Source organism: Hydra vulgaris, chromosome 08, assembly GCF_038396675.1.
Source record: "Hydra vulgaris chromosome 08, alternate assembly HydraT2T_AEP".
In the NCBI taxonomy this organism is placed as follows: domain Eukaryota; kingdom Metazoa; phylum Cnidaria; class Hydrozoa; order Anthoathecata; family Hydridae; genus Hydra; species Hydra vulgaris.
This window is the reverse complement of record NC_088927.1, coordinates 63,465,274-63,480,384: the sequence shown is the minus strand read 5'-3', so window position 1 is coordinate 63,480,384 and position 15,111 is coordinate 63,465,274. Positions and strand designations below refer to the sequence as shown.

Genomic DNA, 15,111 nt, shown 5'->3' with positions numbered 1-15,111 from the left:
TACTTTATTTTTCCCAGGTCCATTCCCAGCTTTAAGCCAGGGACCCTTGATTTTGCTTAGAATACACCTACAATGCAGTTCAACACATCTCTCGTATTTTCTGTCTTTTTTTACTGAGCATGCAATTATCATTGACTTTTTTGATGTTTTAGAAAGCGTTTTTTAATCCAATTGGCAGTTGATCAACTAAAGTTAATAACAAAAATATTCAGGTTGAATTTGCTCTTGTACAATGTGAGATCTTATGGTCATAGGATTTCACATTATAAACTATAATCTTATATCCTAAACTAGATATTTAAAATTAAAAAAAGCTCAAAACAAATTCGTTACTTAGTATTGCTGGTTTCACTTTCTCAATAATAAAATGTTTGTTTTTTTTCGTTTTTATATTTCGCTTTTCATTGCCACTTTTTAATAGTTTTTTACTTTTATTTGCACTTGAAACTTTCATTTTTTGTGACTCTCCTTTGTTTTCTATTAAATTGTCCATTATAATTTTTAAAACTATTTTAAAAGAAATGACATTCACTAATTTCAAAATATGAGATGAAACTATGTTTACTGCAGAATTTTGCAATATACATTAATGTTAATTTACAATTGTCAGTTTTTTTCTTTTTACAACTTTTAGACAGGTAATAAAATTGTTTATTAAGTGAGAACAAAAGAAAAATGCAAACAAAGTACACAAATCAAATAACAAAAAAAAACATTAATAATTAATAAACCAAACAATATGAATATAAACAAATAAAATAACTACGAATTATTGGGCATTCTTTTGTTAAATGCGCATATTTTGGTTTTTTTTGCATAAAATCATTTTCAATTTAAAGAACTATCAAGAAAAATCACAGATACACATCAATTTAAAAAAAGAGTATAGATTATTATGAGCACATTAAAAAAAAATTAAAAATATTAAGATTTACCTTGTGCTCAAAGCCTTGCTACGAGGGTACTATTTGGGGCATTTTTAGGGGGGTTTTGACGCTTGAGCACAAGGTAAATCTCAATATGTTTGATCTTTTTTTTTTGTAATTGTATTTTTTTTATATTTGCCCCAAATTTAGCTTGTTGTGTATTTGCCTTTTTGAAATTTTATTTTTATAAACACCCCTAATCAACAAGTCACAAAAGCAAACATTCTACAGAGTTGGTCTACCTGAAGTGCACTAAGTCATGGCCATCTGTATGTGGCATTCTTAAGACCAATTTCAAGAGCAGGAGTTAAAATACTTGTTGAATCGGATTTAAATCACATCAAATTAATCAAAGCTTCTAATAAGTATTTTACTTGCAATGTTGTCTACTATGAAGTATTGATGTAGTTTATGTGTTACTATGTTCAATATATTAATGCATGAAACGTGATAATAGATTGTAACATAATAATAGATAATAAACATAATCCTAGAAAGATTAGAAATAGTTTAAACTAGTTTAAAGTTTTGATTATTTGTTTCTGTAATATATATATATGTATATATACACACACACACACACACATATATATTTATATATATATATGTATGTATGTATGTATATATATATATATATATATATATATATATATATATATATATATATATATATATATATATATATATATATATATATATATATATATATATATATATATATATATATAATAGGGTGTCCTAGAAAAAAAAAAATTCTATTTTTTATTGTGCACTATGTCAATCCTCCTTATTTGGTCCCAGTTGACCACCATAAAAGTATCCAAGCTCAAAGTCACTGTTTAGCTGAAGAAGGTGTTCTTCAGCTAAACAGTGACTTTGAGCTAAACAGTAAATTTATATGCAAAAAAAATTTCCATATAAATTTTAATGAGTTTCTTTGCATTTATTAATTGAAATTCCAGTAGTATTCAATATTTTTATAAAATATTTAAATTAACTTGAAGTAAATTATCTCATTCAATAATTCTGACTGCTATACTTATTGCAACTTTGAAAAAAATTCATAATTATTTTATTCTTTATTATAATTGCATTTTTTTAATGTTTTTAAAATGAAATAATATGGAATACAAAAATAAATTAGGTGGGGCAAGAATTAAGAAAGTTTTGTTGGAAAAAAAAATTTTATAAAATAAAAATTTAGCCATAAAGTGCTTTTTTTAAATATCTAAATATTTTTCAAGTCCTGTTTAGTGGCAAGTTTAGACACCTTCAGCAGGTTGTCTAAAACCACCATCATTCTGTCTTGGAGTCTATCTTTGGAATGTGTCTTTCCAATGAAACCTGCACCAATTTGATGTGTCTTTCAGCCCTGTAATTAACAACTGCTAATTGATTTACACTGGACACAAATGTCTTGAAAGATTTATTGTTGAGATTTTTCTCTAAATTTGACATTCCTTCTTCTTTCCATGAGAGAAAAAAGACACCAGACTTCTAAAAAACAAAGTCTGATAGCTTTGAGAGGAGATAGGGCTGTGTAAAAGGTTCTGGTTGTTCTTTGTCAAAGCTCTTCATCTCTGGAACAATATATTTTAATAATTCTACATTAATATTCATCCTCACTTTTTTCTCTAAGTGCTGGTCAGCTATTAAACCATCATACCTGCACATTAGGCAATGAATTGGACAAGGTAGAGAATAAACTGCAATATTTATAATTGTACCATTATGTTTTCCAGTGTTTAAACGAGTTGTGTCACCACAACAAGCTATGATCTGGTCTGTTAAGTCATAATATTGCACAAGACTTTGGATAGCCAGTGCTTGATCTTTTCCTTTGTAGGTGGGTACTTTATTCCTGGAGGAGGTATAAGTATTCCCTGAAGAAAGTCACGTGAGCCGTTCTCTAGAGAGGAAACACCAATTGCAAACCTTTCTACTGTTTCTGAAGTCATAACCTCCGTCCTGTAATGTTTGACCAACTTTACGTCAAAGTGAAGAACAAGTTTGAAACCCTCTTATCTTATCCAGGTTCTGCTTTCTTACTATTATTGCTTCATTCTCTATAATATCATAATTTTGTCTTGCCATCTGCGACTTAGAAATGTTCAACATGTCAATATCTACTTCTCCAGCTTGGAATAGAGAAGACAACATTGCTGTTTCAGCTCTCACACTAACTTGATACCTTAAAAAAAAACAGAGCTTTTTTACATTATGTAACATTTGTGTTGTTTTAACATGAAGTTTTATATATACTTGTAGTATACTTCACTTTTTTATACATAAACTTATTTACCTTGTCATAAATGGAATCCACTTGTCTGAAACATCACTTAGAATGAGTTGAAGGCAAATCTTGGTTGAATCATAAAACTTTTTTTTCTTTGCAGTTGAAGTTTCAAAGTCTAAATCATAATCTGTTCCATTAAACCCACTGGAAAATTCCTGCTTAAAGTTTCTCAAAGCTTCTTCTGCTGCTTTTTCCAGTAATTAGCTTTCTTTTTTTTGCTCAACAACTGCTTTCAGTCTCTCCTCCAGGTTTTTTATCCTTTCCTCACCCTCAGCAACTATTTCAGCAAATGTTTTGTCATTTTTGTAGGACATCTTGACCATGTCCCTTCTCAAACATCTCTTCAAAATAATAGAATCCTCCTTTACAGCCTCTTTACTCCTTCTAGGATCCTGTCTTTGTGTATAGGAAACAAAACATAAGCTTTGTCTAAGAACTCTTGAGTATGTTGGCTCATGGTTTCTTTGCTCATCTATAGGGTTCTCATCTTTAAAACTTTAATATACTGGGTTTACAGAGCAATGATTCTATTCCTAAGTTAAAGTTGCAATATTTTTAAATATAGCATAAAAACTTATATGTAAATATATTTCACAGATAAATGTATTTCACAGAATATTTAATTTTTATGATAAGAGATTTTTATATTTAGTCACTTACTTAATTGACTGTTCACAGATGATAAAATTTTCATCAAAGCCTGCCTTGTTCCAAATGTTAATCAGCTCCCTTATAATGCAGACATTTGATATTTCATTTCTGCTATCAGCATAACACATACCACCACTGCATTTAAGTTTGCCTGTACTCCCCAGAGGATACCCAATTTTAGATGACAATATTTTGATTGCAGTTGCATGACTCTGGGTAATCCAGTAACTTCTTTTAAATCAACTTATATTTCCTCCCTCGCAAGTTCTTCAGACGAGCGCAATTTTTTGCTCTTGTAATAAAACTAGTTAGCGCTATTTGTCGCTACCGGAAGGCCATTTATGGGCGTGTTTCACATGCGCGGAGCAATATATATATATGAATATATATATAAATGTATATATATATATATATATATATATATATATATATATATATATATATATATATATATATATATATATATATATATATATATATATATATATATATATATATTTATATAGATATATATATATAGAGATATATAGATGTATATATATATATATATACATATATATATGTATATATATATATAAATGTATATAATTAATTAGAAAAAATTACCTATTTGTTATGCTTAAAAAGTTTCTTATTAAGGCGTTATTAGTGCTGTTTTTTGTAAAAAGTTAGGTGAAATAAAAAAAAATTCCAAAGCACTTATGTTTGCAAGGAAAAAAATTTTAAATTTTAATGCACAAATAAATAATCCGTTAAACGGATTTAACTTAACAGTGTTGACCTGTTAAATAAGATTTTGTCAATTAGAAAATAACAATAGCAGACACTGATTTTAAAGTGGATTTAATATATATTTTCCAGAAGGTCAGTTGTAAAAAATATTCTGCAGAGATGTAAAATAGGAGATTTGATAAGTATGTTGCCATTCACCAATGAATATTATGATTGCGATATTAATAGACTGAAAATAACTGAGTTTAATTTGAGTTAAAATTCAACAGCCAATGTGAGCCCCAGGCAATAACAGAGGAAAGATATTTATTATTGACTATTCTAGATGATCAAAATGATAGCTTATAATACAAAAATATTTTTTATCAGTTTTATTTAAGAATATAATCTGAGGCAGTTATTAATTCAATAATAAAGACATGAGAAAAAAAAATTACTCTGAAAAATTAAATTGTAATCTTTTTCAATTGGATTATTTGTTTTAACTTGTTAAATGCTTAGATGTATATCCAACTGTGATGAAAAACTGAATTTTATGGATCGTGTCATATATTCTTTTGATTGTGAGGATTGTGGATTTCAAAGGTGAGTTACTATTTTTTTATTGACATACATGAAGTTTTTGGTTCTTACATTTCTTCATTAATTTAAATTTGTTTACATTTTTTTACATTTTATTTTATTTTTTTAATCTTTAGACTAACAGGAGTTTGGACTATTAATGATAATACTGGGAAAATTCCTCCTGAGCTTGAAGTTCACAATTCTACAACTACAGGTTTTCGACTTCCCAGTCTTGTAATAAACAGAAATATTTTACTTGAGAAAAAAGACTACACATTTTACTTAGAAGTTGGTTATGCAGATTCTTTAAAAAAAGTAAAGTTTAAGTTCACCAAGTCTACATGTTCACAGCCGACTCCAGGTGTTTGTTATCTTTAGTGAGTAACATTCTTTTTGTATGATACCATAATATATTGCAACTATGATTTTAAACGCTAATGCTTCGATTCTATAATTTATCAGCATAATGCTATTTATTTTTAAAGTACTATTTTGTTGCACAATATTTTGTTTATTTTTTTTTTTTTTTTTTTATCTATAGTTAATTTATCTTTTTAATATTTAACATATTAAATCAACTTAAACAGTTAGAAACAATTATGTTGTCAATATTAAACTGCTTTCCAAGTTCTAACTCTGGAGAAAATAAAATGTTGATTAGGTAAAAATAAATAATTAACTAATTTGTAAATTGTAAATAGTAGATTTTAAAGATGATTTCAGGCAAATAAACAGTTTGAGTCCTGAACTAATTTAACATAAATTAACTATTTTGGATAAAAAGAAGAGAGTTATAGCATTAGTTATTATGCAGCATTTGAAGTTTTTTTCTTTAAGTGTGTGCAAAAAATTAATGGTTATAAATATGAAAAAAATATGTTCAAGGTATACACTCTCAAAACTCTCTGTAAAATGTCAATATTTAAATTACTCCTTTTTTATTAGTCAAATAAAATAATTATTAATATCAATATTAAATACATTTTAGTTTAAGCAGCTCATTAATAAATACAACCTGGACACAAAAAAGCCTTGAATTCTCTCTGTGCTGAAAGAAAAGAGCAACACACACTAAATCCTTTTTGTATGATTCTTTAGAAAATTCACTTGGCCATTTATATATAGAGAGAATACACAAACTTTTAAATGAATAGTTTCTCCTGCCTGTTCACTATCAACACTCAGCTTATAGCCATTCTTCCTTTAAAACTCCTTTATATGATGAAAACTCCTTTATATTATAAAAACTCCTTTATATGATGAAAACTTCTTTATATTATAAAAACTCCTTTATATGATGAAAACTCCTTTATATGATTAAAACTCCTTTATATGGCAAAAAAGTGCAGCATTCTTACAACTCTTTGTTTTGATATCTAGAACAATAAAAAAGGATGAGTCTTATGTGGATGATGAGTAACACAATAATAAATTTTAGTAGATGGTGCAAGAGACGCTAGCTCTTTATAGTATTTATAGAATAGAGAAATAGAAACAGCATTACAACAATGTGATAATGATTGAAGGTTTGCTGCAAGAGAAAGTCCAACTATGTTTACAATGCGTTTTTGCACTTTGTCTAAAAGAGAAAGAGCATAATTTGAAGATCCACTCCAGATATGGCAACAGCATTAAATATAATGACGGACTTGAGATTTATATAGGAAAAGCATAGAATTTGGAGTAAGAAAGTGGCTAGCACGATAAAGGGATGCAACCTTCTTACAACTTTTGGTTTTAACATGCAAAATTACCAAATGCTAATTTTGAAATCGATTTAATATATGGTTTCCAAGATAGATTAGAAGTAAGAGTTAATCCTAGGAGGCAAAGCACAGATGACTCATCAAGTACTTTACCAGTCATAAACATTGGAAGATCTAGATTGTTGAAATACCAATTAGCTAAAAAAATTGAGTTTTATTTGAGTAAAAGTTCATCAGCCACTGAGAGCCCTATGCTGCAGCCGAAGTGAGATCCTTTTTGAGCTTAAATCCCCCCTCGAAGCAATCAGAGAGTATTGGCTTTTTATCAAGACAAGAATAAATGGTAGTATCATCAGCTAACAATACCATTTATTCTTGTCTTGATAAAAAGCCAATACTCTCTGATTGCTTCGAGGGGGGATTTAAGCTCGAAAAGGATCTCACTTCGGCTGCAGCATAGGGCTCTCAGTGGCTGATGAACTTTTACTCAAATAAAACTCAATTTTTTTAGCTAATTGGTATTTCAACAATCTAGATCTTCCAATGTTTATGACTGGTAAAGTACTTGATGAGTCATCTGTGCTTTGCCTCCTAGGATTAACTCTTACTTCTTGTTTTGGTGATAGATATGGAAGTAATGGTTGATGGAAAACCATGGAGAAGAGTGAGGCTTGACTTTGAATTGTTGAAAAGGAATAAAAGATTCCATGCCAGCCTGAATCCAAGAAGTTACATAAGAAGCACATTTGTTAGCAGAAAAATGAAAAATTTCTACCCAAGGGCTATCTCAAAAAAAAGCACAAAAAGAGCCCCAGTCAAATTTAAGGTATTTGTAAGAGGTAGGATAAGAAAGGTATTCTGATGATGAAAAAGAATGAGATAATGGTTTTAGAGAGATCAAACCGTGATCTGAAGCATCTAAGGGTGAATGTGGAGAAACTGAGCACTCACTAGGATCAGAAACAAGACTCAAGTTAAGTAGAGAAAGTAAATGATTTGGATTTTCTTAAAAGTGATTTAAAAAGTTGATTATTAGTGTTAGAGATTGAGAAAGACAAAAGTTGAGAACCTTAACCCCTGCAGAGCAACTACCACTAGAACAAAGCCATTCAGTGTGATGAGCATTAAAGTCACCAACAACAAAGATATTGGCTCTGGTGCAAGAGATAAGATCCAACAAAAGACCGTAATATTAGGGAATGATTAATTTAGAGAACTAAGTGATGATGATGGGTTTTTGCGTTTTACAGTTTTTGGTTCTTTTCTACTCATTTTTGGATTTTTTAAAGATCTTGGCTCAAAGCAAAGATAGCACAGCAAAGCAAAGGAAAGACAATTATCTTGTTACTGTTAATAAACCCTAAGCTTTAAAAAAGGGGCTCCATTTGTGATCTCGACAATGCACATTAAAAGTAAGAAATGGGGTCAACATCCATGTCCATTGTTATGTAAAATATCAGAGTACTAACATTGCACTGTTAGTACTCTGATATTTTACATTTATTAATGGATCAGTCTCTCTAAAAGCTACCTCAAAGTTCAGGAAGCCTGACTACCAGCTCGCCTCAGAACCATAAAACTGAGTTTTAGAGCTGTACCCTCATTTGGAGATAATAGCATGATTTTCTTAGTCATAAAAACAGAGACACAAGCAAAACATATGCAATGAGTCAAGATCTAGCATTCAACATCTTAAACTGGAGACAATATTGTATAAATACATCTACACCAGTCTAATAGATGTTTACCCTATAACTGTTTACCCTTTAGTTGCTTTTCCCAAATCCATTTAAAGTATCTTGCTCAAGCATAACTAAGCTACTTCATCAAAACACCTAAAGCATCACACAATCTACATCTTCAAGAGAAGCTTCTCTAACCTTGTTTTTTAATCTGGTCAATCTCTTACATTGGTTTTCCATTAAAGTACTCCATTAAACAAACATTTCTAAATATCATGAACTCTTGAAATCGAGGAGTTATCAGTTTTTGTTCATGCCTAATCTAAATTGCTTCTATCAATCTTGATGGTTATCAAATCCTTGTGAATTCTTCTGCAGTAGGCTTCATAAATCTGTATGATGCAGTTAAGGATCTTCCTCTTGTCTTTAGGGATACACTTTTTAGGGATACTTCTTTCAACTTTGCATTAATTAGATCTTCAGCTATTTTTCTCCTGCTTTAATGTCCAGGGTTTAGCAATTATCTGCAAAAGGTTTGCTGAAATAAATTTTTCTACTTTGCAGATAGTACACAGACATCCAAAAAAAAGTGTTTTGTTTCCTTTTTGATGGCATAAACTGCTGCTTTTGTTACTAACACCAAAGTGTGTTACAACAAAATTAGGCATTTTATTTCAGATTTGATTATGGTTTTTTATTAAATACTTGGTTTAGAAGCATTTTTATGTATAACATATAGTTAAAACTTATACTAAATGTTTATGTTCTAGCTATATAGTTTATAATATATTACAAAATACACAAATATATTGCATAATGAGTTCATTTTTTTATTGTTTACACAGTAAAATCATTTTTATATCTGTATCATATAATATACAATTTGTAATAAAACTGCATTATATGATATGGTTATTTGATATAAAAAGTTATATAATATAAATTATATTGCATAATTATAAAGTGGTTTCATTAGTTATAGATAATATAACCAGTATAACGTAACATAGTTAAGAAAATATAGTTTTTCTATATAATAAAACCTTCATTATATGATACAATATTATAAAGTATAGTTATATAATGAAACAATCAATTAATCATGTTACACTATATAATATATACTGTATATTAAGTTATTATATATACTGTATATTATTATTGTATAAGAGTTATTATTTGAATATTTAATTTACAGTTTAACTGAAATTTCTAATTTAATCAAATTTTGAAAACTTTCCAGTTTTCTACCTTAATCTAGTTTATTTTACCGCTTGGTAATTTTAAATTAATAATAAATGAAACCTTTTTTTAATTTTCTTGTATTTAATTAGAAAACAAACAAACAAAAAAATCAGTTGTTTTCTAGGGAATTCTTTTCCAAATGTGTAAAATACTTTTTTGTGGAGACTGTGCATATATTTATGTATGCATATACATTTATGCATTTATGTATGTACATAAATGCATGTATTTATGCATGTGCGTGCATGTATGTATTTATTTATATACATATTGATAATAAAAGTTTGTTTATTCATGTGCTTGTTTTTAAAACATAAACATTATCGTGGAGAGGTGTGCAAGGTTTTCTTAAAGTTTAAGTTCCAGTTTTTGTGCATGATTGTAGAGTTTTGATTTTGATTTATTCTGACTCACTCTCAACAAGGCTGCAAACAACCACTATTAAATTAGAAGTTACTAGAAAGAAAGAATAAAGTTATAGAGCAAGGAAACGGTTGACAAAAAACTTAAAAAGTTGTAGTTTTAAAAGATGAAAACTTAAAAAGTTGAAAGAAAAAAGCAAGGTGAATAAAAGTTTTTGGAGCATGCAGAGTCTAGTGAGAATGAGTTTTGGTTAATGGAATTAGAGATGAAAGCTCCTTTGAGCAGCAGCCATGATAGTATTTGTAGAAAAGAAAAAGAGATGCAGCTTTATGACAGTGAGAAAGAAGCTCAAGCTTAACAGATAAACCTAATCCAACTGCATATACAATGCAATTTTGGACCTTGTCTAGAAGAGAAAGAGCATCATTAGTAGAATCAGCCCAAATATGACAACAGTATTCCATAGAGGGACAAATAAGAGATTTGTATAGGTAGAGAACGGAATCAGGATAGAGAAAATGGCGAGTACGATAAAGAGAAGCAACCTTAACAGATGCTTATTTAGAAATCAATTCTATATGGTTTTTACAAAAGGTCAGTTGTAAATGATAATCCGTAAAGAAGTAAAGGTAAGAACTCAGTGAGCAGGTTGCCATTCATCAATATAGGAATATCAACAGTACTACAATAGTTGTTTGCAGTAAATAATTGCATTTCGTTGGAGTTAAAATTTACAAGCCACTGTGAGCTCCAATCAGTTACAGAAGTGAGATCAGATTCAAGATCGGCTGCCTGTTCAAAGTGGTTAGAAAGAAACAATTTGATAATCTCAAAAACTTTCCAAAAACTTTCCTTTTTTTTTGATTGTCTGATAGCAAGTTGTTTGACTCAAGATGGGATGTGAGAAATTTGTTTATCAAAAACTCAAAGACCTTGCTAATAACAGAAAGAAGACTGATTGAACAATAGTTGGACAGGTCAGAATGTTCACCAGAGTTTTTTGAAAACTGGATCAACTGATACAATCCAGCAGACAGGAAAACAGAATTCAGTCAAGCACCTATTAAATAGTTTAGAGAAAATTGAAGCGAGTATTAGAGAACAATTTTGTAAGACTGTGACTGGAATGTTGTATGAATCACAAGCCGTAGAGTTCAATTGAGAAATGACTTAAGCAATTGAAGCTGGAGTGATTTGAATGTGTAAGAATGGGTTAACCTGTTTAATATGAATGGAAGGAAGAGAATGGCTATAAGATTCAAGAGTCAAAGTTAGAGCCAAGTCATTCAGTGTGATGAGCATCAAAGTCACCAATAACAACAATATTGACAGAGGGGTAAAGAGAGAGAGCATGGTCAATTTGATAAAAAATTATATCTAAATGAGTGCAGTCTTGGGAAGATGGAGAATGATAAAGAACAAAAAGAACAGTTATAGAACAGTGAAGAGGTGTTAAGCGGAAGCACATAAAGGAATGGTCAAAGGATTCGAACCTGATTTCACAACAAATAGGTGAATTGATGCATATGTATACTTCCAAGCCAAGTATGTGACTATTGGAGTCTTTGCAAATCAAAGGATAGTGCCCATCAACATTGAGATCAGAAGAAGGAATAGAAGAATTTAGATTAGTCTCACTAAGAGCAAGCAAGTCTGGTGAATTTTGCGAGAGATAAGAATCAACTGATGAAAGGTTGCTTTGCAGACCACGAATATTAGTAAAAGATGTATTCAAGCAGTTAGGTGATGGGGATGGTTTTTATGTTTAATATTTGATTTGCTTTTGGCATATTTGAGTTCAAAGAGAACTTGACTCATTCTTAGATAGAGCATGGTCTCCCAAGCAATGAGCTATGCAATTTTCTCAGTCCTGTTAAGCCTAAGTTATACATAGGGCTCCTTATGTGGCCTCAACAATGTGCACCAAAACCATTAACAGGGACACCATCCATGCGCAACATGGCACTGTTAATACTCTGATATTTTGCAGCTGTTGGTGAAATCAGCCTCTCTGAGAGCTACCACAGAGTTCGGAAACCTTTCTACTAAATGGCCTCAAAACCATTAAACTGAGTTTAGAGCTGTACCCTCATTAAGAAATAACTGGAAGAGTTGCATAGCCACAATTAAGGAGGCACAAGCAAAAACCTATGAGAAAAGTTAAGATGATCTAGCATTCATCATCCTAGGCAGGAAACAATGTAATACAGGTTTACATATACGCCAACCTACTAGAGTAAATAATAGAATAAAGAATAACTAATAGAATAAAGCCTGAAGAAGGAGTTTAAGGCCAACAGAATTATTTTGCATACCCCTATAGTCTTTTCCTTGGAGGCCTTCTACAAGACAGTAGCTGGATGCAGTTAACATCTGCTTAAGATGCTTATCTTTATCAAGACACCATCTTTAGTCTTTACTCAATCAAGAGCCCTGAGGCAGGCAAATTTAAGGTGGATGCAACTAACATCTGCCCAAGATGAAAGTTTTTATTGAGACACCATCTCTAGTCTTTACTCAACCAAGAGCCTCAAGGCAGGGGATTTTTAAGTCGGAGTTTGTTTTTCCTAGCCTTTGCCTGAAAAAGCGCACTCTTCAAAGCAGCAAGATATAGGGCAGGTGGTACTGGGTACTACATAATACCAGGTATTACATAATACCAGTAGCAAGGTGATCATGATGATCCTAAATCTGACCTGACCTGGAGCAATTAAAAGGAGCTACTTCCTACAAACAGCGTCTTTAAGCATCAGAGGTGATATTTTGGAAATGCATAAAAATAATGTAACACATAACAAAATACCAGAGATAAGGGTGAGCGTAAGCCTAATAGTTGGTGTGTCTAGTTAGTTAATGTGCTCACACTGCATCAATACAGATTTAAACATTTAAACAGTACGTTTAAACAGAAGGCATACATACATAAAGTAACTTATGAGTCAGTAAACATTGCACCAGAAATCAGATAGAACACAAACATACATATAAACATAAACAAACAGAACACAAACATACATATAAACATAAACAGACAGAACACAAACATACAGATATCAACATACAGGTGAGTTAACACGGCACCAGAGGTTCAGGCAGAACACAAACATACAGATAGCAACATATGGGTGAGTCGACACCGTGCCAGAGGTTTAGACAGAACACAAACATACATATAAAGTATATTACAGGTGAACTAAAACAGTAACTAAGGCAGCTCAAACTATGTAAAACAAACACACACAAATATATAAAAACAAACACAAATATTTATGTAATTAAATAAAAACTTCTATTATAGATGAACTCATTATTTTTTGAATTAATTTTAGTACAATATTTCAAAATATTTGTTGTTGTTTATTCCCTGACTCCATTTTTTTATTGATTAATATTTCATAGTTTGATAAGGGCAGTAATTGGCCTTACATGGTAAAACAACTTTTTTTATTATTTACAAATTTGCATTGCTGTTATCTTAAAATAATTAAGTTTTCTTTTATATAGTCCAACTGAAGGATACGTTCTTGAAACAAAGTTTAAAATTGTTTGTAGTGATTGGACAGATTCAGATTGGTTGCTAAACTACACTTTTTATTATGATGATGGTAAGATACAACGTATAAGTGTTAGTAGTACGCCTACTCTTGATTATCCTATATTAAATGCAGCATCTACTGATCAACCAAGTTTAATTAATTTTATGATGGGTCCTGGTGACCCAAACAATGATTACAAAATCAAAATTCTCATAAAAGTGAGTAGTAAATACCAAGCGTATACAGAATACAACAAACTTTTTATCAATGTAAGCAATTTCAAGTTTGTTTTTTTTGAAATGTTCAAAGTGTTTCCTTAACTTAAGTGGTTTAATCTTATGTTGCTTTTTATATAACAGTCATAGTGTTATTACTTCTGGTATTGTAAAATCTTTTACAATAACAACAGGAAGTAAAGGGGCAGCTTGGATCATTTCTTAAACTTCTTTCTATAAATAAATATTTTTTTTTTTTTTTTAAATCGAAAGAATGACTAAGAAATAAAATTGCAATGTTGGTATGGCTGTTAAGCTGAAAATAAATCAACAGTTATACTCGAAAAAATCTTTGTATTTTAGTTTTTTGAGGTCTTTTTTCAGTTGAGTTATGTTGTTATATTTTGTGATTTAATTTTAGTGAAGTCCTTTTTATTTTCTCTTTCATTAAAATTTCTGTTCTTTTTTAAAATAAAGATTTTCTTTTGTTAAGTCTAGTTTTTTTCAGCGCAGTTTTGAAATGTTCAAATTTTTAAAACATATTAACAGCTCTGGTTCTTATAACTTATGACTTATGTAAAACTATTAAAGCATCCATAGATTAAAAAATACAAAAAAATATAAGTAAACTAACTTTCACACACAATTTTTTTATTGTTTATGCAATACAATGATCACAAAAAGTGACCAACAGATCCATCCAGTTACGTTGGCTAGGAGATGTGAATATAGAAGTAGATTGTATATGATGTCATTGGGTAAGAATCATGAATTAATGTAAAGACTATTTTGTAGGAGGAATAAAACTATAGGACTACAAGGTGAACAATAACTCACGCTCTAGTCATCCTAATCAAATGATTTAACAATGGCCTATGAGTGAACAAGTATGTATAAATCCCTGTTGCATTAATGGCTATCATGACTAAAAATATCATACAATATAAAATGATAAAATAAGATATGTAAATAAAAAGATGGTAATAAATAATGGTACGGGCAATATAAAAAGAAAAAACAAAATATCTGTGTTCGAACTCTGAATCTCCAGAGTATGACACAGCGCACTAACCACCACACTATATTATCAATATGTAAAATAAATGTTTATAAATGTCGTATAATTAATGTTCAGTAAAAAATGTGAAACTGACAACTACCTGTGTATTAGGGTGTCCCAAAAAAAAAAAAAAAA

The 15,111-nt window shown here is 30.0% G+C and overlaps 1 protein-coding gene across 1 annotated transcript in view; it reads left to right on the top strand.

Moving 5' to 3' along the window:
* The window catches only part of LOC136084056 (uncharacterized), a 242,124-nt gene that overhangs the window by 133,000 nt on the left and 94,013 nt on the right, over positions 1 to 15,111 (top strand). Inside the window, exons 12-14 of the mRNA XM_065804144.1 lie at positions 5,107 to 5,190; positions 5,304 to 5,546; positions 13,670 to 13,970. Coding sequence (XP_065660216.1) covers positions 5,107 to 5,190; positions 5,304 to 5,546; positions 13,670 to 13,970 — 628 coding nt within the window. The remainder of the gene's footprint in view (positions 1 to 5,106; positions 5,191 to 5,303; positions 5,547 to 13,669; positions 13,971 to 15,111) is intronic.